The following is a 23,894-nucleotide window of genomic DNA, read 5'->3' on the forward strand; positions in this document are numbered from 1 at the left end:
CCAACATCTTCCCCTGGTGGCAGCTCTGATGTGTTGCTCTGCTTCAAGCTGTGACCAATTCTGCTTCCCTTCAGAACCGAATGCATGAGAGCATGAAGCTGTTTGACTCCATCTGCAACAACAAGTGGTTCACTGAGACCTCCATCATCCTCTTCCTCAACAAGAAGGATCTGTTTGAGGAGAAGATCACTCGCAGTCCCCTCACCATCTGCTTCCCGGAGTACACAGGTACTCAGTTGCACACAGTTGTTTGAAACTGAAATGTTTATTGGACATTTTGACAAAAAAGAGAGGAAATCTATATAATTTACATGTATGATACTTTGTATCCAATTTGATTTGTCAGGCATTTTATGGAAATTCATGCATGAGGCCCATTGTTCATTACTTTTGGAATATTTTGCAAATTTCTTTGGTTATTGTTTTAAAAACAGAAACCTTTTTATTTTGCCTTGTGGTGGGTAAAAAAACAAACAAACACGGAACAGTTTGGTCAATATAATCTGAATTGGTCAGTATAACATGCAGGTTATGAAACCAAGGAATTGTTTCAGGCAAAATTCAATAATTACATTAATAATAAAAAAGATGATTGCAACATCAAAGTTATTATCATGTAGCAGGTTGCATACATATAAAACGCATATAAATATCTTAATTTCGATTCTAAATATTTCTAAAGATGACAGTTCAGTCTTTAATTTGTTAATTTAACAGTTAATTCAACAGTTAATTTGAAATTGTGGTAGGAATGTTGGAGACTGCATTATGAAATGAAATTATTTTACTTATCATATTCGCTGCACATATTTTCAACACAATCTTTCTATAAAATAAGGTATCAAATCTTAACTCATTATAAGTGGCTTCAACACCGTAACTCTCTTCAAAAGTACCAAGCAGCCATGTTGGATTTTGCGCTCACAGGCCGACTGCTGCCTGCAGTGCACTGTTAATCCACCAGAGGGCAGAAGACATGTGTCAGATTACATACAACAGTTTTTTTTCAAGAAAGTATTGATCATATTGATGATTTAAAGGTCTCAGAAACTCATATATCAAATATGATACTTAGCATTAAACATCCGCAGTACAGCAAATAACAACATGAGAAAACGTAATCTGTCATCTTAATAACAAAGTCACTTCCTCATCTGTACAACCTGTCGCTTCACAGGAGCCAACAAGTTTGATGAGGCAGCCAGTTACATTCAGACCAAGTTTGAGGACCTGAATAAGAAGAAGGACACAAAGGAGATCTACACCCACTTCACCTGTGCCACTGACACCAAGAACGTGCAGTTTGTCTTTGACGCCGTCACCGACGTCATTATCAAGAACAACCTGAAAGACTGTGGTCTTTTCTAAAGGTAGGATGAAAATATCAAATGCTTTAGCTCATTTGGTGGCAGAGAGCTGAATCAATTTGTCAAATAATTAATTACTTGGCAACAATTTGATAAGTGATTAACTGTTTAATTCAGTTTTAAGAAAAAATGCCAAAAAACCCACTGGTTCCAGTTTCTTGAATGTGAATGTGTGTTACATTATTAAACTGAATATCTGTGTGTTCGGCCAGATACAAAAACAAGCATTAAACATTTTATAGACTAAACATATAACCAATTCATCAATAAAATAATTGCCACATTAAGCAATAATGAATGTCAATATTAGTTACAGCCCTAATTTAATCATACATAACCGGCAACCTAAAAGTGAGAAGGTTATAACTTCTAGTAGCTCTAAATCTGTGTGATCAGTTAATTCAATAACTGACACAAGCAACACACTCTGTGGAGCTACTGGAATGGAAACTAGTGGACTGGGTTTACGCTGGTTACACTCACCTTTTCAGTGCGACCTGCCAGGTCACATTAACTGCTCTTAGGTCAGATCTTCAGGTCAGGTTCAGTGATGTGTGAAAATAAATATGGCCACAATGTTAATATTTCAAGCCATTTAATGCATTTATTACACCACCTAGTGTACCGACTAGTGTATACAGAGCCTTAGAATAACTCAGAGTAGCTCTAGGAGAGGTAAAAGTAGATCCAATTATGATAAAGAATCATATTTTTGTACGTACAGAGAGAAATTTGTGTATTGCCAGGGCTGTATTGCTGCAAAGACTGTTGAGTTTTTATATGTCATTACTATAAGCACTACGAAAAAAATCTATACATGTCATTTAACTGGAACATGAAGGGGCAGAATGGTCTGATCAGTTGATTGGCCTGATGTGCCAATGTCAGGCCAGATTGAAAATGCCAATAAAATGTGTGAATCAGCATGAGCGTTATGGAGAGGGCATGGCTAATACACAGACGGCACGGGAGAGAGAGAGAACAATAGAAAGAGAAAAGCTGAGAGGGAGCACATTAAAGGGAGAAAAGCCTGGAAGGATAGTGTCATTAAATGCTGCAAAATTACAGAGATCTTCACAAGCAAGGGATGTGATTGGTGTTAAAAGAAAAAAAAAAAACATACCAGCAGGGCCACCCTCAGCATGTCTTACCACAGCTACCTTTACTGACTTGATTCTACATTCTGAAAAACGTATTCATGCTCTGGAAGAAAGCAGGAGGTGCATGGAAATAATCTGGAAAATAAAGAGATGTGGATGTATCTCCAGATACTCAGAGAAACCAGAACTTCATGATGATAAACACACGTCCAGTCAGAGTCATCTGAGGAAATGCCACCAACAAAACACTCTACATAAACTGTATTTATGAGTATCTATTCTTTTTGCCTTAATTTTGGAAGTGCAGTTGATGAACTCTTGAAACTAAAAGTATAAGATATGTTTTACTGGCATAAAGAGTTAATAGAAAAAAAAATATTTAAACAAAACACTGCACACAGTATACACAGTCTGTTATCAATGGAGTGAATGTGCAGATTGGCCTGGACTGACGTTCAATTCCTGCCGGCAGTTATTTTCCTAGTCCGCCCCTGTCCAAACCTCAGCAAGTGAAACCAAAACATCTGCACGGTTAGATACCACAGTGAGAAATATGTTTTTTTGTGATTTAGGCAAACCAAATATTTTTGTGTTTGGCAAGTAAAATATAAGCTTATCCACGTCTGTGTAATTTACTGTAATTGCTGAGGACTAGAATAAACAGGATAAATTGGTAAACATAAATCCAAGTCCTTGTACATTCAAACACAGTGAAATCACAGCTCTTCTCTCTGTGTTTTGTTGCAGGAAAATGCCCGACACGCACAGACTGCATGAGAGACTGCAACAGCCATGTGATGATTACTGCTTTTCATAATGAAAACCATAACGGACTTGATTCCTGGAGGGGAAACCTTAAAAAGAACTTCAACAATCACTGATTTGCAACCATCACGTTTTCTGTCAATTGTGTTATTATTATGTTTTTTTATATATATATATGTTTCTTACAGCTCTTGATCAGGGGTTCTCATATTAATGAACACCTGTAAATACTTATTTTACCGAGGACCCCCCTGATTGGACAAGAATCGCAAACAAGCCAGGGCACTCATCTTTTTAAATTAGATTTGTAACATCAGTTATATAACCAGACTGGTTTAAGTGGAAAAAAAATATTTTTGAGGGAATAAAAACTCATAATAATAACCCATCATCTCATTACGCCACATAGAAAAATTTAAGTATTTTAGGGTCCTTAATAGGCCTTCAAGGACCTGACCTAAACCACTTGTTTAAACAGTACTTAATTGAAGAAGACAAAGAAGATGACGACGAAGGCATACTTTATTAATTTGTCTCATTTTTTGTATTCAGATCTATTTTTCCCTTTGAGTTTTTTATGATTTCATTTTACTTTCCTCCCTTTTTGCTTTTGAAGTTTATTAAGAGCAAACAGTACAAAAAAAAAACTTTTTATAAAAAAAAAAAACAATCACATTAACTTATGTTAAGTACTGTTGCCATTTTCTGAACCTTTTGACTGCACAGAGCTTATTTTTAGAAGAAAAACAACCAAGCATGGAGAATGAAAATGGATGAAGGGATACTGTTTTTTGTACAATGTTTACACTGAATCAATATTCACAGTTGTACTATAGTGCATTGTTCTGCATGACTGCCCATAGATTAGCTCGTACCCCACACCGACTGAGTAACATTCCTTAAGTAACTTCTTTAAAGAAACAAAACAGAGATGGTTATGTGTCACTTTAAGATATCTGCAAGATTTTTAAGTGGATTTATGTCTGTTCCTAACATGGATTGTTCTGTACTATTTGTTTCATTCCAAGTCTTTCTACATATGTTTGTGCCTTGATATCTGTTTACACTCGTTCTTTAGAGACATGCTATCTTCATAGTGTGAATTAGGGCTATTTCTACTCCACTTCAGTTCACATAACCCATGATTTAAGACGCACTATAACACGGAGACAGATGGATGATAGCTGTTCATTAATATTAAGATAAAAGTCATTCACTTGTTAAATGTAAATAAAAGTTTGGTCACATGATTTCTTTATTCTACGGTGTAATGTGTCAAGAGAAAATGTGCTTATTATTCTGTTCTACCAGTTTTGGATGACTGCTCCTCTAAAAATGAGCTAAAAATGAAAGAAAACAAAGAAAGAAAAACCCCAGAAACGATTGCTGATGATGACCATAAGATGGGGCTGAAAGCTCAGAAAAAGAGTTGAGAGCATTTTGTCTCACATACAGACACAAGGGTAAGTCTGGACCTCCATACGAAAAACTATGAACTACAGCTGTTGTGGAAAATTTAAAAGAGGGTTGCACTGACATTCCACCAGAAAATATTTACAAATGGTGGCTTGTGTTAAATTTCTCACCACTCTCACAGAAAAACCTTAGAGGTCTGCTGAATGGTTGACTGGTGGATCTATTTTGGTGCCAAGTATTTAAGTATCTAAGTATAATTCTGAGTAACAGTGATTCTTGTGTAATTCCACTTTATACTTCTGCGCCGCTACATTTCAGAGGGAATTATTGTATTTTTACTCTATTATATGTATTTGACAGATATAGTCTCTAGTGGTACTTTTCATATTCAGATATAACATAAACATGAACCTAATTCAGTGCAAACATTTCTAAAGATTTAATCAGTGATTCCCAACCTTATGTTGCTTCTTACCCCAAGGGTTTGGCATTAACAGATTAAATGTAGTCATGATAATGCAATCAGATTACAAAAGATAATAGTTAACATTTGAAAATTACATCTATAAAATATGACCGTTTTAAAATTATTAACCTTTTTTTCATGATAACCCAAGCTCTGTTAACTCACGAAAAGCATGTCTTCTTAGACAAGTGCTATTGCTATACAATATGAGATATTTAAGGAGAAAAAATAATATTTTTAGAAATTAAATGTTTGTGGCTGCAACCATTTTTATACTTTTTATGTGTAGATTATACCTGTTTGATTTTGAAATATTGCAAAAATATTAAACACATTAAATTGCAGTTATTTTTAGAAATCCAGTGGTAGGTAACAGTAAGCTAATATAAAGTGGATAAAAAACAGCTCCACCTCAACCGATGAATAGTGAAACTATCATTAGAATTAATAATATAATAATCAGTCACATGAGCCATTTTTCTGCAGAATGGGTACTTTTACTTTTGACCCTTAAAGTCAATTTTACTGATAATAGCTACTTGAGTGAAGAGAAGGATCTGAGCACCTCTCCCACCACTGGCTGAATTACAATACAGAGTGTTTGAGGTGAGGTGAGGAGGTGCAGTCATGAATGTTCTGCTCATCTGCAAATGAAACGAGAACTTCACTTGAGCCCAGCACTGCCTCGTTTGCATTTCTAAACACCAGTTAAGAGGATAATAATGAATGGACCGTCGGGCTGCAATAAACTGTGTGAAAAAGTTTACATGCAGAGACACAGGACAATGTTAATAAAGGGAGGGCCTGTTTGCTTTTATCCGCAAGGTGGCGACATGCAGACTTCAGTAAATCAGCACATGTATACAGACAGAGACACTTCTGTCACAGCAGTTGTCCAAGATAACTTTGTTGAACGTTTGTTGATCTAAAAATGCTGAAGACGACAATCTTTCTTTAATTTGGATTCATTAAAAACGTTTTAAAATAGGTCTGTCGTCATTTAATCTGTATTATTTATTTATTTATTTTTTTAAGTCTAATCATCCACCTCCAGATGTGGAGTCTCATTAGTGTATTATTAGTGTAGTAATTAAGTTACAGTCGGAGTCGTTGTATTTACACAGGGAGGTATCTTGTTACAGGCGACTTCCTATTGGCTGATTCTGTGATGCTCTGCGCTGATTGGCTGCAGCTAAGAGCTCAGCGTCGTCAAAGCCCGCTGACAGACCCTCGTCTGCTCCAGAAGACAGAGTTCACAGAGAGGGACAGCATCTCTGCTCAGCTGTGGATCTGTGGAGTTCTTGATTGTGTTTTTGGATTAATCTGAAAACAAAGGTGAGTGTTATTGCCAATAAATGATCACCAATATGTCTTATGATTGTGAAATTGTCTATCACTTATCTAATGCAATGAATTTTATTTATTACAGAACGTATTAAAAGGATTCAGACTTCACTGCAGACATTTACTCACAAGCAATGGTAAGTTTTCTGCCCTTTTCCAGTTGCTTTTATACATTTAGACAGTTTTTAGGTGCATTGCAGTGGCTTCATTGTGATTCCTAAAGATCCTTAAGCAGAAACACTTTGTAAAGTGTTTTTCTGCACAAGACAATGGATTCTCTAAGTCACCCCTTTAATGTCTGCTCTTTTCTGGACTTTTTGTGAAGCTAGTGTATTTAAATCCCTCAAGTCAAACCAAACTGTCCTTTTTCCTGCATGCATACAACTGGCTAAAACACTTCTCGTTGTGTGAAGGCAGCCAAGGAGAACAGGGCATTTTAAGGGGTTCAGACTGACCACAGAGTCCCACTGAGGATGTCTCTGTATGACAGATAAGTCTCCCCCAGGGGCCAAATGGTTCAGCACCCACAGCTGTGATAACATCATGGCATTGTGGTGTCCCTGCTGCTCCAAGCCAAACACTGGCAGGACAAATTCAATTAACTTTCAAAAGTCAGTAGCTCAACTTTTTTTTTACGTCAAACATTTTGTTTTTCAAGGACTTCTGCTTTCTGCCACAGGAGAGTTTGGTAAATTTTATAACTTTTTGTTTAATTGTTGTGAAGATGATGTGGTGAAGATTATTATAGTTAATTAAAACTAAGATTTAACCAAAACAGTTTTGTGTACTTATAAAACTGAAAAATAAAGAAATAAAAACTAATATGAATACTGAAACTAATAAAAACTAAGCTAAAAGGAAGCATTGTTAACAATAAAAAGTAAACTGAACTGAACTGAGCAAAGCCACTCTGGAAACTAAGTGAAACTAAATTGAATTGAAAGCAACAATTGAAACAAAAAACCCTAACAGAAAATACAAAACTGCAATAACTTAGTTCTGACAACTGGATTGGAGTGTTTTAACTTATCTTAATTCTTGAAGATGGCGTGATTCATAATTAATTCCAACATGTTGCTGTCACTTCCTGCGTTATAACACTGACCAGTCCACTTCCTGTGAGTTAGGGGATTCCAGAGTGGATATGTGCCGCTGCACTCCTCCATGATTCAGCCCTACTTTGTTCAGACTTCCCCTCTAGCTTCGGAGAGCAGGGAGACTTTTCCAAGTTTAAAATCTGCATCCTGCTCCGAGAGCCACGACTGTTTCATTTTCTGGGCTCGTACTGCAGGGATGGTCTCCATAAAGCTGCTTTGAGGTTTGTCAGGAATGCTTCACTTGTTATATGGTCATGGAGCAGCAGAGTGATCTCAGCTGGTAAAAATCTTATTGGCCCAGTTCTGGAAATAACAGAGGGAACTGTGCCTCAGCTCGACCGTCCATAGCATGATGGGATATTTTGGAAGCCAGCCTAAAACTGCCCTGCAGACTGCCGCAGAAGCAGACATATAACATTTGGGTTAGAAGTGTTGTTTTAAAATAGACTCTATTTAAGTTCTGCCTGCAGCACTAAGTCTTTGTGTGTGTCTCGCTGTGTAGCTGTGTTTAGGAGACTCTGCTGACTGCCTCCGGGACCAGATGCACTACATGATGAGATCCCTGCAAGACCTGAAGCAAATAGGCAGGCCAAGGCCGCTCAGTGAACCATGCGTCCGGTCCTTCGCTGTAACAAGGCACTGTAAACAGAGGGCACAGCAAGAGAAGCTCGCTCGTCTACGCGTTTCTGACGCCAGCGAAGCCAGTACTTACGACTCTGCCTGCTGCCTGGCCAGTCCCCTGGAGGAAGAGGAAGAGCAGCAGGAACATGAGCGGCTGACACGAGGCTCTCCCAGCAGCGAAAAGAGCCTGGACTTGGACTCAGGTTACTCTGAGGCTTCGTGGCAGGATGAAGGTGTTGTGCTCAGGAGGACCAGAAATGTGCGAGTGTCCTCGTCGGCCTGCCTCCGCACAAACAGAGGACCTTCTGGCCGAGTCCGGCCAAAATCAACCTCGGACGCTTGCCTGGAGCGCTGGACCTCGTTTGAAGCCAGTGACCCAGAGGACTGGACGACATCACTGCTGAGTCGCAGCAGGAACAGACAGCCTCTGGTTCTGGGGGACAACAGCTTTGCTGACCTAATAAAGAACTGGATGGACCTACCAGAGAGTCCTGAGCCAGCACAACTGAAGCCCAGTGCGGGCCGGCGTCTTGCCAAGGACATTCTGGTCAACATGCGGCGCAGACTCGCATCAGTGTCTAAAAGTGTGGAGGTGAGACCTCGGCCAGCAGACTCCACACGGGTCAGTAGGGCTGCAGAGGCTCCCAAACGGATGTCCTGTCCTGTGGGACTCCACGCTCTCAAACCTTTCTTTCACCAGTCCCACACAGGCCTCCATCAACCGGACACTGACTTCTACCAGTTCACTGCTCTTATGAAGACAGGTAGCCGACAGCCCATCATATGCAATGACATTATTGGATACATATAAGTGAGGCTGAAACTGCAGACTTTTAAACACAAAGTACAATAAGATGGCTCTATTTTCATAACTGGATTTTGTCCACAATGTTGATGAGTCTGTAATAAAGGTTTTTGTAAATTAATGAAAATGTGTGTTCCTGTCTGAGTTTGAGCAGCGCTGAACATAAATATCTTTATTATTGTATCAAAGGCTGCAACTAACAATTATCTTCATTATGCATTAATCTGTTGATCATTTTCTTGATTAATTTATAAGTTGATTTGTCCATAAATGTCAGAAGATTGTAGATCGGTGTCTCCTAAACCCCAAGGTGACATTTTCAAATGTTTTTTTTTCACGACCTATAGTTGTTCAGTTTACCATTATACAGCTGTAGTTCTCAACCTTTTCATGTTGTGAATCCCCAGAATAATCAGGTTGGTGTCTGTGACTCTCCTGTCTGAGACTGTTAAGGAATTACTGTTTTTGTCCAAAAACATTACTCAAAATGAGCTATTAAAATGGTAATTAATTTAATAGTTAACAGTTAAAAACAGTCAACTAACTGTTGCAGCTCTAATTGTTGTGTTTGATACATTTTAAGTTTCTTAATCTGTCATGAGATGTGATGTTACGGGGGTTGAGGGTCCATCGAAGCAGTATTTTTTGTCAACTTGTCAACTTCTAAGCTCAGTCAGTCAGTCTTATCAGAATCCCAGCTGAATAGTTTGAAGAACCCACAAAGTGAAGGCTCTAAAGCTTTGTGAAAAATTCAGCAGGACGTTGTTAAAACGGGAGGTTGGGTGTGGTGTGATCATCATAGAAAAGCATTTTTGTGAACAGTTTAAAAGTTGATAAGGGAACTGAAGTCTACTAGTGAAGTACACAGATGGTTCCTCATTCTCTTAGAATCATCTTTATTGTATTATTGTTTAAACAGAATTGATATAATCCCAAACCACAGGTCCAGTCCAGTTAGTTCCACAATGAATAAACTACAGTAGAAAGCAGTTGCAGTGATAATTTCAGAGAGATTCTTCATGATTCAGATACAGACCCCGGAGAGAGCAGAGCATTGTGAAGATGTTAATTAAAATTTTGAAGCCAAACATATTTTAAAGTCGTGGAAAAGAGCAAGATGTGCACAAAAGCCATCTGAGGACAGACAAAGTCTTCATAGATGAGTCCTTCTTCTCCACTCTGACCAGCTCTGAGATTCTTCTGGGGGTGAGGGTGGGGGGGCTGGCGCATGTGTATGGATTTTCACAAGACAGCTGCGTCCAGATGGAAAGAGCGCCCCGAATCATCAAGCACTGTACCTACCGTGCCAACTGCCTGTTCTGACCACCGCACCCCATCAACGTCATGCTCAATCTGAGCTGAATTAAACACTGAAACCAGGCCAGCACTGCCCCAGCAGAGCCACATCATTTAATCCATATGCCTTGGCAAGTATCTTCACAACCTCTCAGCCTGACCTCTCAAAAAACTCATTTACAGGTAAAATGTCTGGTAATAACAGTAAGAAAATTACAGTTTGATAAGTTTCCTCTTTTGACACATAATTAAGATAAGAGAGAATACAATAGATTAGAAATTTGTGATTGTCAGAAAAATGTCACTAAAAACAAAATAATCACAGTATACCAGTGCAATAATAAGAGCAAAATATTTGTGGAATGATATGAAAGAAGTTGATCAACTGAAAAAAAAAAAGATATTAATCTTTGTAAACAACAGCTAAAGCAACAAATAAAGTTGTTTTGACTGGTATGACTTCACAGGATTGTTCACCTTGTTTTGTCACAGTGAAAAAGCACCATGAGATGCTTTGACTTCGTGTTGAAGGCATCACAGCAGCAGGTATCTGATAGGTGGGACTAACTCACAGTCATCCTCCTCTTCAACAAATGAGGGGATAAACTCCAGCATCTTCTTGTGAGGAGGGATATCTGTCTTGCTGAACTTCCTCACCACATCAGACACGCTGCAAAAAACATACATTATATGTAAGAGAGTAATTTTTATATACATTTACATTAGTCTAGTTTTTTGAAAGTGTACTATCATCGTCAACAAGAGATGTAAATATTGTTGCCTTTTCCTTGCCAGGAGAGAACTTCACCATTTGTGTTTTCTTACTATCAACGAAACCCATAAAAAGACAAAACACAACAATGAATTTTTCCCGCTAACAAGTCTTGTGTATGTACCAAAAACTTGATATAACTTATTTCTTTGAGAGAGAGACTCTAATAATTGTCCAAAACCTTAAAAACAAACAAAAACTTTTTTTTTGGGTTTTCCATTGTGGATAGAATATGGTACTTTTTTTGGTGGCATCTCGGTCATTCCAAGTGAGCTCAATCAATACTAAAAGGTGATGTTAAAACTGATCACTGATCACTAATTGGTTGCACAACATCCTGGACATCCTGCACAAACCCAGCATTTTTAAAGAGCAAAGCTACGATCACTGGTGACTACAATTTTTTTAATTCACTCAAAAATGGCTGCCTGCAAAAACGAGCCATGGTCTACTGATGAAGTGCAGAGGGATGAAGAATATCCTCTGTTTATAAGAGTTGCATATCTCGTTTTTACAGTACAGTGTAGGTTACAGTTTCTCAGTGACACTGCAGCCTCTCAAGACCCAAGCATCCATGCGTGTGACATTACCCAACTGCTAGAATTGTGTCACTATAACGATCAGCTCCAACAAGCTGAGGGAGCATCATCTGCAGTGAAAAAACAAAGAATTACCAAAAGAGATAAGTGTTGAGGTGAGTGGAGCCCACATGGCCCATCCTGCTGCTGGAAATACTCATGAGAGCACCAAATGTCTATTAATCCGCAGCTGAAACTAGTGCAGAACAAAGACACTATCTTCTCCCGCTTATGTTGAATTTGCTAAGAAAAAAAAAACAGTGCCCCGAGGCTTTTAGAAACAGTTTCACCCTTTAACTGATGTATTTCAGACCCATTTCGAAGGATTTACATTTTATGTAGAACAAATGGGCTTGGGGCCACAAACAGGATAGGGGAGTCAAATAACTATTGAGAAACAGCCTAATGCACTGTTGGCTTTGGTCTCTTCATGAGGATTTTTGATAACGTAACCACATATGACAAAAAACAGACTATACAATTAAATGATAAATGATTTTCATGTTATCTGATTTTTTTTTACATTCCCCTTTTAGTGGCCCGACACAGGATGCTCGGGGCAGGGCGACTGCACAGGAAGTGAGTACTGGCGAGAACATTTGTCATGTACAGCCTCTGGTCCACATGGCCAGCACTCTGCCTGTCCAACCACAACACCAACACCAGGCTGTTCCCAGGAGACTTGAGCGTCACAAACAGAAAAGGACACCGTCTGTTTTAAGACCTCACAGCAAGATCCATGTAAAAAATGATTAGAATCAAACTCTGCAACCAGAATCTTATTACCTCTAAACTTTCTATGCTCAATCTGATTTATTGCAGTTTTCTCTCTCCTACTGGATTTAAAACATCCCTGAGGGTGCGTATTATGCTGTGGCTCAGCTATGAAACTGATGAGGAGAGTTCACAGCATGAGACATCTGATTTATTTCAAACACCCTGAGGCCTAGAAACGTGCTGCAGTGCTGAACAGGCCCAAACAGTGCAACTTCTCAGATGCAGAAAAAAAAAGGTCACACTAATTTAACTGTTTAACTCTTGTCCTCAACAAACAGAAGAGGAGCTGTCTCAGTCATCAAGTCTTCAGTGATGCATGAGAGTGTGTCAACAGGCTCTCTCCTCACGGACTCAGAGGAAACACCTCATCCTGCCATTAGCCTCTAAACAAACAAAGGGAGGCTGCAGATTGTGATTCTTTATGTGTGCAAGGTTGTGTGTAACCATGCATATGTAAAACTGCACTGTGTCCTTGTCTTTACTGGGCATACCTCAGACTGAGCCTGTCTTCTTGCCCGTTGTATATGACAGCTGGTCCGTAGCAAAGACTGCAGATGCTCAAGTTATGGTTTTCCTGCACAAAGACAAATGATTAGTACAATATAACAAGCTTAACAATGCATAAAAAGGGACAACAGTAGAGTATTGCCTGCATGTGATACGCAGAAGTCATTTCTACAAAGACAGCAGTCTGCAGAACCAAAGGTCTGATGATGACCTGTGGCCTAAAACAACTTCAGAAGTTCAGGAAGCTCTTCAGTGTCTCCACAAACAAACCATGAGGAACCCGGCCTGTCAAAGGTTAAACGAAACCTGGAGCAAATAAGATGACTTGCCAATTTATTTTCTCTTCGCCGCCTCAGAACAAACTCCAGCAGAATCACTGAACCAAAAGTCTGCTCAGGGCAAGAGGGTGCATGCATAAAATACAGGCCAGGGATTCTGATTGATTCTGATTACCCATATCCTGAGGCAGAAGTAGTTAAATACAAGGTTATGTTTTTTTATCCTTGCCATAGGATCATGCAAATCTCCTCTGTTTACATCTGGCACTTGTGGTGATATTGCAGTGGGTGCTTCATTATCTGTTGCCTGGCAGGGATCTGCGCTCTACTGAGTTCACTCTTCTTCTTTGGGTATTTTTTTCAAGTGTTTAATTTTACTTTTACTTAACTGTAATACAAGGCCTTTAAAAAAGTTTAATCAACAAACCTCAATTTGATACTAATGCTCCTGTATGACCTATAAGCAAATGAGACCATCAGTGAGAAGACTGGCTATTTGTATATACTGTAGTTATTCTTGATTTTTCTTTTCCTTGAAATCAGATGAAACGATTCGCAGCATGGAGACCAGAAGAGTCTGTGTTAACTTCTCTCAGGTAAACTTACGCTATCCAATTAAAGACAAGCAGGACAAAATTTTTCTTTAGAGAATTTTATTTTTAACATTATATTTTAGGTTTGTGGTGCTGCAATCATTACTGCTTTGTCCACAAATCAACACAATATGAAAGTTCCTTGCACTAGCTTTAGTTGGCCTTGCACTCTGAAACAGAAACCCCATTCAGTCCAATGCCTGCTACTAATAATGCATTAAAGATCAACAGTTAATAAAGTAACTAATACCTTTGAGCAGTTTTTGAGAAAAATACTTTAGCTTAATTATTTCTAACACAAGTAGTTTTACTTGTAGATGAGTACTATTTCAGTAATGTAACAGTACTTCTACTTGAGTACAGATTGCCACTACTCTTTTCACCACTTCCTATTATCGTATGATAAAAGTCCTCACTACATAAGGGCAATAGAACAGTTTGTGCTACACCACAGGGTATCCTGATTACAAGAGTTTTATTGCGTATCTTCTATACATGTTTTCAAACATTGTATTCTAGGATCTAGGAACCACCTGATCTTTGCAATGTGTGGCAGTCAGAAGAACAAATATTATGATGATGAATGACATAATGATCTATGGGATGTTGGAAGTAACAACTTGACATTTGTCAAGTTAGAGGATACAGTGAGCATCACTTTTCACTCGTCCATTACTGCAAAAATGTTAAAACTTTTTCCTCGCCACTGTTGCCTTAGTGCTTGCTCATGGTGGGAGCTATGGGGTCTCTGTAATATAGAATATGATAACATGTACAATCTAGACCTGCTCTATATGCAAAGTGCCCCGAGATGACTTCTGCTATGATTTGCTGCTAAACAAATAAAACTGACTTGCCTTGACTTGACAGACAGAAACCAAAGCGCAACGAGTTCATGGTTCATTTCATTTGCATTTTCAGTGATAGAGAAACGTGCCAGGATATTGTGCAATTAAAGACATGAAATTAGGTTAAGACTCCTGTCACCTGTCCAACAATTTGGTTCTGTCTAAAGATCAAATTGGAACAGTTCTGACATGTTTATTGACTCATCTACTAGCCTAGTACCTCTGTGTTTATGTTGTACAAGGTAGCATCTTAGTTAAAGAAACAATTTTTATCAGTTTTAGTTGTTTCAAATTATCTCAGTTTACCTATTTAAGCACATTACTTACTAATCATAAAGTTTAAGTTGCGTGAAGATAACTAGAAGCCTTCAAGGGATAGTTTGACATTGAGGGAAATATTCTTACTTGCTTTCTTATTGAGAGTTAGATTAGCTGTATTAATAGCACTCTTATGTCTGTCTGCTAAATATGAAGCTACCACAAGCAGCCGAATAACTTAATTTTGCATAAAGACTTGAATTCATGCACTCCTCAGATGGTCCCATTTCCAGTATTTGGAAGTCATTATTCTGACTTTGGTCTGTCCATGAGCTTTTAAGCTGGATGGTAAAAGCATGGATGCTACAGATGTGTAATGTTTTTTACTTATTGTAGCAACTGGGGGCAAGAAAAACAAGTGAGAATAACAGAGAGCAGTACACCTATGAATTGGAAAAAATGTTCCAAATGTTGTTCAAATATTGGAGGAAAGTTGATGGTGCAAAAACAGCATGACCTGCCCTCAGGATGGTAACATGTCCTGAAGTTGTGAATGGAAGGTGTAAAGTGGCCAATCATTTCAAACAATGGCCATTGTGTGCACTGGAGAAAGGTGAACAGGTTTAGGAAAAAAAACATGCATAAAATATGCACGCCCTCACTCGCACCGGGTGTGAAGAAAGTGTGTGTTTCCTTTCTGAGAGGAATGAGGAGGCCGTACCTTGATATACTGGACCAGATCTCCCAAGGTCATTTCCTGCTGACCGCCGCGTCTGCCTTCAACAAGGAAGTCATCCCACGGGGTGTATTTCTTTCCTGCAACCTGCCGATAGACACGTTACATACACCGACACACACACAGGCAAACACACACACACACACACAGGCAAACACAGAGACAAAGTTGACAGATGAAGGACTGGTTTCTGTGAGAGATGTGCAGAAACTGTTTGGGTGCATAACAACAGCCTTGGACACTCACAGACAGCGAGACTGCATTTTTCATCACTGTGTTATAAAACAGCTGAGAACAATCAGCAGCTCTCTGAAAGCACCGGCAAAGACCCCAACAAGCCTGGATGAGGTCAAGAAGCTGCTTCCCCGTACATGATGAAGTGACTCTCCTCCTTTTCTCAAGTTTCCATCCACAAGACTTGCTTAATTCTCACAGTTTCACAATCATCCCGTGCTAGTAAAAGATACAAGGAGCCACATCAGTGCAGTTTGGGGCAGATGATTATAGTGCGACTTGAGCAAAAGTTGAAGAATGCTGCTTATAAAAGCTGCATCCGTGTGAGTATAAATGTGTTGCTCTGGGCAGTGAAATAACAACATAGGAATTTTTCCAGACACCTTGCCAGATTGTACTTCAAGTAGCTGTAGTTTGAGCTTTGAGGGGCGTTTTTTTTTTTCTAAGTTTCCTGTCATTCTTTGAGTTGTCTTCATGTGTTAAAGAGACTCATAAGCTGGATGTTTAAACAGGCTTAAACTGTCGACTCAAAACAGGGAATAACATTCTGTCTGTAACAGCAGCTTTTATCTCCTGTCCTTTTTTGCTTATAGATGAATGTTTTTCTGAAATAATTGTTGCGATAATTATTAAGTTAATGACCATTTTAATAACAGAGCTGTGTATCAGTGAGTCTATAGTACTTGCACAAGAGTATCCAAACAAAGCACTGGAAACTGATATAAACTGTCTGGTCTTTTGTGATCTTGTTTATTTATTATTTAATCAGATTCCTGATTTAAATCAAACTTGTACTAATATTTGACAAATGTGGAGTTGGAGTGACAATCCTCTTTTCCAAAAAAGTTGGGACACTGTGTAAAACCGAAATAAAAATGAATGTAATGATTTGCAAATACTTTTTGACTTGTGTTTAATTGAATACAAAACAAAGACAAGGTATTTAATGATCGAACTGATAAATTGTTATCAGTTTTTCTAAATATACACTCATTCTGAATTTGATGCCTGCAACATGTTTCAAAAGCACTGCGGCAGGGGTTACAAAAAACTGGGAATGTTGTGGAAAGTGCAAAAGACACTTGTTTGGAGCATTCAAAAGATAAAAACAGGTTGCTGGGGCAATATTTTCAATGGTTCAATAGTTTACCATTTCTCAACATAAAACTCAAAGGAATTTAACCATCTACAATCCATGATATATCAAAAAGTTGGACAAATTTCTGCACATAATGGGCGAGGCTGAAAACCAACACTGAATTAAGCAAAACTGCTGTAGTTCAACATGTATGAACAGATGAATGGACTGTTACTTGTTGTTGTTCTGCATCAAAGGGTGACACAGATTAAGACAGTCAAAAGCTGGAATCCATCTGACACATGGAGACCACATGATGACAGAAATGTGATGAGGGTCTTGTGAGTCTAAAAGAAGCTGAAGACACAAAGTCATTCATTCAGACCAAGTCAAACACATTTCTTTCTTCTTCATCTGGCTCCACTGTCACCCTACTACTGCTGTCACACCCCTCACCACTCATGAGATCTGATTTTAGGACGGATGACCCGACAGTGACTCCTCTAAGTCATTACTCCAATAGGACTGACAGAATACAAAGTCTTGACATCCAGACTCATCAATTCAGACCCTTGCAAACATAAACGCTGCTTTTTCTGCTGTCACTGGATGGATTTCTCACATGACACCACATGTTTACCAGAAACATCATAATCCACGCTTGTAGGACCTAAAGAAAAAGACATCATGTGAACTGAAATGGGTCAGGATTCATCACATGCAGAAAATCTGTCAAAATATGTCACGTTGTCAGACGACCCTGCTCGCACAGGCACTGTCTGGTGAGAGGAGTTGTGAAGATCAAAACTTGGCTCGAGATGTGAATACCAAAAACTCTAGCTAAACCTGGGTCCAATTATCTCTGCTCCAGCAGCCAAGGGGAACTTTTCGACCAGCCCTCACAACTCCCACCACTTATGGGGTTTGGGGTTATGGAGACACACTCGAGGCAAACTTCTCCTCACGTCTGACAGGGTGTTTTGGTCCTTTGTCCCATTTTCAGACAAAGCACATCTTGTTTGCAAGATGCGTGTCTTACCCCTGGTCATGTTTGCTTCTTTAATGTCCATACAGAGTGAATTATAAGCACAACCTCAAACATTCCATCGGCAGAAAGAACTTGAAATGCACATATGTTACAAAAGACCTTTACAGTAAATGATCTTGAAAATGCAAAGTCATTGCAGGACTTAAAAATAAACCTTCAATCTGTGGATCTATGCCAGAGATCCTCATGAGGGCTTTTGTATGTAGATGCTGATTTTACACAATGCAAAGCAGGCATGCGGGCTATTTTTACTCCATCCACTCCCTTCCTCTCTCCCATATCTGTCGCAGAACTCTGGTAGGAACCTGAAGCCAATCAACTGCCCCATCAGTCCCTGTGTAGAGTGACGTCAACTATTCAACACTACACCAGGGGAGAAAAAATAAGCAAGAATGCTGGAACCAAAGTGGCTGCTGGAAACAATTACAAATGGTTTCCCACAAGCACAACTACAGTATCTTTTTGTTTAGGACCTCGACCATAAAAACTAAAAAGAAAAAAAATGCCCCAACAAAACTTCAATAAACTTATCACTGGGGAGAGACAAGAAATGTGAAACGCAGAGTTATTGTTTTTCTCTTATAGAAACATTGTGGAGAATAACACAATATCTGCCCACAAGCAACTCTCTGCAGAATATTATATATAGACCACACTTTATCTATGTTTGATAAATATTGTAATAAATCAACTGCACTCAAGGTGAACACTGTGGTCATAAAAAAAGACCATTGCATGGAAGAGCCACTGCACTGATATTACATAGAAAGTCCACACAATTAAAGTTGGGCAAGGTTGTCTTGAGGTTACAGTGTAGAATTACTGTCTGAGGGAGTCACCTGTTAAAGCTACTGGCACAACTGACAAATCCATACCAAGTGCTTCTTGGTGACTAATCACAGCTACGCAAAATCAGCTTAGCTTCAGAACTGGAGTGTCTATCTTGAAAATGGCAGGCTAGGAAGGTAGATGCAATAACATAAGTCTCTAGTGTGTCTGCTGGTGAACATTAAAAAATATTAAAAGGTCAATCACAGCAATAATGAGATACAAGATAGTCCCCTACTTGAGAAGGTGACACCACCATAGGTTTTCATGTAATACCCTTTCCCTTTTGAAGGTGTGTGTTTTAACTAAAGACAAGCTTACCTTGAGTCAAGTGGCCGTAAAAAAGCAAATAAGCACTTCATACCCTATAAATTCGGCACAATCGTTATTTTGTTTTTATTACAAAGCAGCAAAATCAGGAAATACTGGTTTCCATCAGGAGTAACTAAACACGACTCCTATCTGGCTGAAAGCAAAGATGAAACAGTAAAATACAGCAGATATCTGAAGCTACAAACAGCAACAGAGGAGAGAAACTAAACTTCAAACCAGATTTTAACCAGATTCAGTTAGAAGCTACAAAATTAGTGAGACACTTTTAAAACCCCGTCTCTCTTGGGTCTGTGCACACAAGTTGAATCTCACAAAACACATTTGTTTAAGGGGGAGAAGGGGGGTCGTCATGGGTTGGCTGCCTTGCTTTTCACCTGAGATGGTCCACCTCGGGCACAACTCAGCACAGCTCGGCCCTTTATAAGAGGTAATATGGCATAATGGCAATGACTCAGCATGGCCAAAAGTGCCAATGGAAAGGTTTTCTACATGCGTGGAATAGGAGGTTGTTCCGCTAAATCCTACACACTGGTCCTTTAACACTGGATACAAATGTGCTGTGTTAAAGTACTGTCCTATCTCCCTGGATGTCTGCAGGATCCAGAGGTCTGTTTGGACACAAAGCAGAGCTGGCAGTCAGGATTCTGCACAGCTGAACAACACTTAGTTTGACTTTGGAAGATGGGGACGAGACAAACGGCGACCTCACAGAGCTGAGTGGAATAACGCCACGGTGGTGGACGCACAAGTTTATACTCTGTCTGCTCTGTTGTTGGAGGACGGCCAAATCTCTCATCTGCTGTCCACATATTGTAGTGTGTATTATAAACGGAGCTTTGAACTTCCCCTGAAAACATGACACAGCTGGTCTTTACAGAACAATAAAGGAACACAATGACATTTCAAGCTTTGTAACTGCTTCTCACTTCACAGATACACTCGTCATAGTTTCACTGACGCTATGGATAATCACAGACTGTATCAATTTACGTAAACTGTCCTCAACATGCATGGCGGTCGTATCAACTTCAGTCAAAATTGGAAAACCTTATTCTTTTCTTGAAACAGCAACATAAATCAGTCTAATGCTTAACACTGACATAGATCAGTGCTTTCATATTTTGTCTCATCCTCCTGTCCGGACATAAAAGGTCACATTCTGAATGCTCCACTGTCCTTGAGAATTAATTTTATTATTTTATTATGACTATATTTTTTCAATGACCCAAATTCTTTTTCTGTCAGTGTTTGTGGCTTCTGCATCACTAAACAGTGCGTGTGTTATAATTTGGCAAGTTCCCCATCAACTGACACGAATAGCCCAAACTTCAGGATGCTTCCTCTTGTTGACAGGAAGCCTGGCGAACTCCTCTGCGCTTCCTGAAAAATCTGGATATAGACGGTAACAGCTTCCAGGAAAAAATAAAATTAAAATTAATCTAATCATAAAATAAGCCACACATCAGATACACACACTTCTGTTTACCCCTTCCATTTTTATAGTCCTAAAACTGTAAAACACAACCAAATATGAATAACAGAACAAACATGATTTTTAAGCTGACTTTAACACAATAAGTCATGCGTCTGCTATGCAAATTCAGAGACACCACAAAGTAGGCCTGTCACAATAATTACCAATTTGTCGTGCAATATATGGAGATCACCTCAGTATTTTTTGCTGACCTCAGCATTACTTGATGTGTTTATATGCTTGTTCGTTTACATGAGAATGCCATCAACATTTAGCCAACGAGATGCCAGAGTAAATGGGCGCAGCACATTTTTATTAAGGATATTTTACTAATTTTTCACGTTTTAATTCTGATGTCTGACTATTCTCAAGAGGTAAATCTTGTTTTGCTTTTGGGTGTACTTCCATTATAATGCTATTATATTGACATTATCACAGTGGCATAAAATAGTTTTAAAATGACAATAATACTGCAGTTATTTCTGGGACAATATATCGATCCAAAGTAGTTATCATGGCAGGCCTTCAGAAAAGCTCTGCTGTTCTTGATGAGGCGAGATGTGAAAATAAAAACGGAAATGTTCAATAAAAGTCATCTCAAATTCAATACAGCCGGAACATGTGAGCCATTATTCTGTATCTAAGCTTCAACTTTACAGAATTACATGATCGAAAGGTCAGAAGTGTCTGACTTCATCACAAAGCGGTATTTCCAGTGAGTCACAGCACAGTCTGAGAATCTCTGAGAAGTTCTGAAACAAAAGTCGACCACAAAAGTCTGGAGCCACAATCACACACCTTATCAAAGGATAACATGTTCTGTAGTTCAGCTGAATGATTCAGGCTACAGACAGGATCACATTTTGAGCAGTTTAGAATCAGCTGTATGTTCAGATGTTTTCATGTTTTTACAGGTTCAATATTAGCACCAGAACTGGGCATTATTATATTCATGTTGTAAATCCAGGGCAGCTTAACAACACAGGACCTGATACACAATAAAGTCTCTTATGATAACAAGAGCTACTGATTGATGGAGCCCAAAAATAGACGCCTCTGACTGCAGATATACGTGAGGGCATGGGAATGTAGTTTAGCCAGAGGAAGTTCAGCCAAGTGAAGCAGATAAGGAGGTAGAATGAATCCAAGTCTGCCTGCGACCCCCTTCAGGAACACAATCATGCTGGTCATTCTGAACAGGTCACATGTGGACTATATTCATAATGTCAGTTTGCAATCTCGCCCTTTATAAGACAATGGAGCGTGTTTGGAGACAGGAAGCTGAGATCAGTAGGCAAACCTCGATAAGTCCCACTCCCCACAATCTGCCACAAGAAACGGCGGTGCTGAGGCACGCTCCCGCCTCAGCTTCATGATCTGGCCAGAAGCCCAACAGTGGAAACATTTTACAGCCCGTTGTGGCTGCAGGCCTGGTTCTTCAAAGGCAACTCTATCCTTTGGAGGGCTTCAAAGTGAGCTTTAAAATAGGCAGATGGAGGATCTGTGTGGTCTTTTTAAAACATATTTTCATTTTAATCTCTTTTAGCTTCAATTTTAGACAATCTGGTAACTTTTTCACTCAGACCACATGTCCCAGATTAGTCCTTGACTAAAACCCAAGATGACATCCACAAATTTCTTGTTTTGTCCAGAACCCAAAGATATTCAGTTTACTGTCATTAAGGAGTAAAGAAACCTGAAAATGTTCACATTCAATAAGCTGAGAGAATCAATTTGGCTTCACCCATCCAGCATTAATACGACTTCCTTTACGTCACACCTACAGCCAATGGTGATGCACAGAGAACATCAATGGATGAAAGCTCTCAGCTGTAAACGGTCTGCAAGGTCACCAGAGTGCTCCTGGAAAATTATAGTGCATCTGTCTGAATGTATGAGAATAACAATAAAGTGATAATATAGTGAAACAATTCTTGCATAAAACCGTTTATACAATGTTTGATTATGAAAACGATCAACTAGTTGGTGCTCCAATTAAGCCAGACTGATCAATAACTGTATGTCTAAGCTATGTACAGAGTTTTAGTTTGAGCTTCAGCAAATTATCCAAATATCTGTTGAACTGTTGGTGGTTGTGATGCATTATGGGTACTGTAGTCTGCAAGTTTTGACAAAGGAAAAGAATAAGTGGAATAAAACAGGCAGCTGCATCAGTTTTGATACTTCTTTTTAAAAACTGTCATGATTCTGATGAGTGCAATGCTAAATTGGTGGAGCACTCTTTCAATGTGGACTAAACCACCAGAGACCCTTCTAATATCACATGTAAATCCTGTCACAATTTACTTTAATCAGAAATGATGCTTGTGAGGAGCAGTTTAGATCCACAGGAACATGTTTGTTTATGTCTTCCTCTATGGCCCTTTCAACAAAGAGACAACAGTACTGTCATGTAAAATGTGCCCTTTGTCTGATCGGGTGTGTCATCTGCTACCTGATCACTATTGATCACCACTCTCTGTGGACTGCAATGAAGAAACAGATGGCTGGGACCTCCAACTGCTCCCTTCAGCCCACTGCAATTATTTGCCTAACACCCGAGAGAATTGACAGGACATCAGCCTTACAACACCACCCGAAGACATTAAAACACACTAAGACAATACAACAAACAAAACACATTAAAAAAGAATGTATTACAGATGCTTTATATTCACGATCGTAAATGTTTTGAAGGATGACATCTGATGAACTGGTGCAGGGCAGAGGAGGAGTGGCAGCTCAGTAGCACTTCTCAGCAGAGTGCTGAGTTTGACACACAGACTAAAAGCAGCCCGTTCCTTTTGAAAGGCTTCCATTGACGTGTAAAACAGCAAACAGCATGTCAATGCGATTGTCTTTCAAATGAGAAGATAACAGCACTCCACCTGACTGAAAATGACCTGGAGCAGAAGGACTGAGTCAATAAAATGCTCCTCTTACAAATGGGCCGCTGACATGCTGGAGCCTGCAGAGACACAACAAATGTCTGATGGACAGAGTCGCACTTATAAAGCCATGAGTTATCATCAAAATGCTTCAAAGTGTTGCACCTAATGGCCCCGACACAAGACCATGAATTAAGGCTGCTAGCGCCATGCGATGGACAATACATGCACCGTTCTTATTAAGTACCTATAGTTTTTGTGAGAGGATGGGCGCAATTTAAAATGGAATAGTGTGGTGATAAAACACAGTTCTTGTCCGTTTAAGTATGAGTGCACTTCAAATGATGGCTATTTTGAATTATTTCCCGTACATAGCAGCAAACAACA

General features: G+C 39.2%; 3 protein-coding genes across 3 annotated transcripts in view; 2 read left to right on the forward strand and 1 right to left on the reverse strand.

Moving 5' to 3' along the window:
* LOC146331806 (guanine nucleotide-binding protein G(i) subunit alpha-2) overlaps positions 1 to 4,482 on the forward strand; it is a 58,730-nt gene extending 54,248 nt beyond the window's left edge. Inside the window, exons 7-9 of the mRNA XM_084735717.1 lie at positions 75 to 228; positions 1,178 to 1,370; positions 3,215 to 4,482. Of these exons, the coding sequence (XP_084591843.1) occupies positions 75 to 228; positions 1,178 to 1,368 (345 nt within the window). The 3' untranslated portion in view covers positions 1,369 to 1,370; positions 3,215 to 4,482. The remainder of the gene's footprint in view (positions 1 to 74; positions 229 to 1,177; positions 1,371 to 3,214) is intronic.
* A 1,956-nt stretch (positions 4,483 to 6,438) lies between these two features.
* On the forward strand, positions 6,439 to 9,108 carry LOC146331807 (PAK4-inhibitor inka2-like). The gene is made up of 2 exons (XM_084735729.1): positions 6,439 to 6,595; positions 8,058 to 9,108. Exons 1-2 carry the CDS (start codon positions 6,593 to 6,595, stop codon positions 8,985 to 8,987), a joined length of 933 nt encoding a protein of 310 aa, XP_084591855.1. The 5' UTR covers positions 6,439 to 6,592; the 3' UTR covers positions 8,988 to 9,108.
* A 749-nt stretch (positions 9,109 to 9,857) lies between these two features.
* Positions 9,858 to 23,894, reverse strand: part of uba7 (ubiquitin-like modifier activating enzyme 7) — a 45,232-nt gene continuing 31,195 nt past the window's right edge. Inside the window, exons 22-24 of the mRNA XM_084735741.1 lie at positions 15,610 to 15,711; positions 12,896 to 12,978; positions 9,858 to 10,947 (exon numbers count right to left, since the gene is read on the reverse strand). Of these exons, the coding sequence (XP_084591867.1) occupies positions 10,812 to 10,947; positions 12,896 to 12,978; positions 15,610 to 15,711 (321 nt within the window). The 3' untranslated portion in view covers positions 9,858 to 10,811. The remainder of the gene's footprint in view (positions 10,948 to 12,895; positions 12,979 to 15,609; positions 15,712 to 23,894) is intronic.

The sequence above is a fragment of the Lutjanus erythropterus genome, chromosome 2 (genome assembly GCF_056507025.1).
Source record: "Lutjanus erythropterus isolate fLutEry1 chromosome 2, fLutEry1.hap2, whole genome shotgun sequence".
In the NCBI taxonomy this organism is placed as follows: Eukaryota; Metazoa; Chordata; class Actinopteri; order Lutjaniformes; family Lutjanidae; genus Lutjanus; species Lutjanus erythropterus.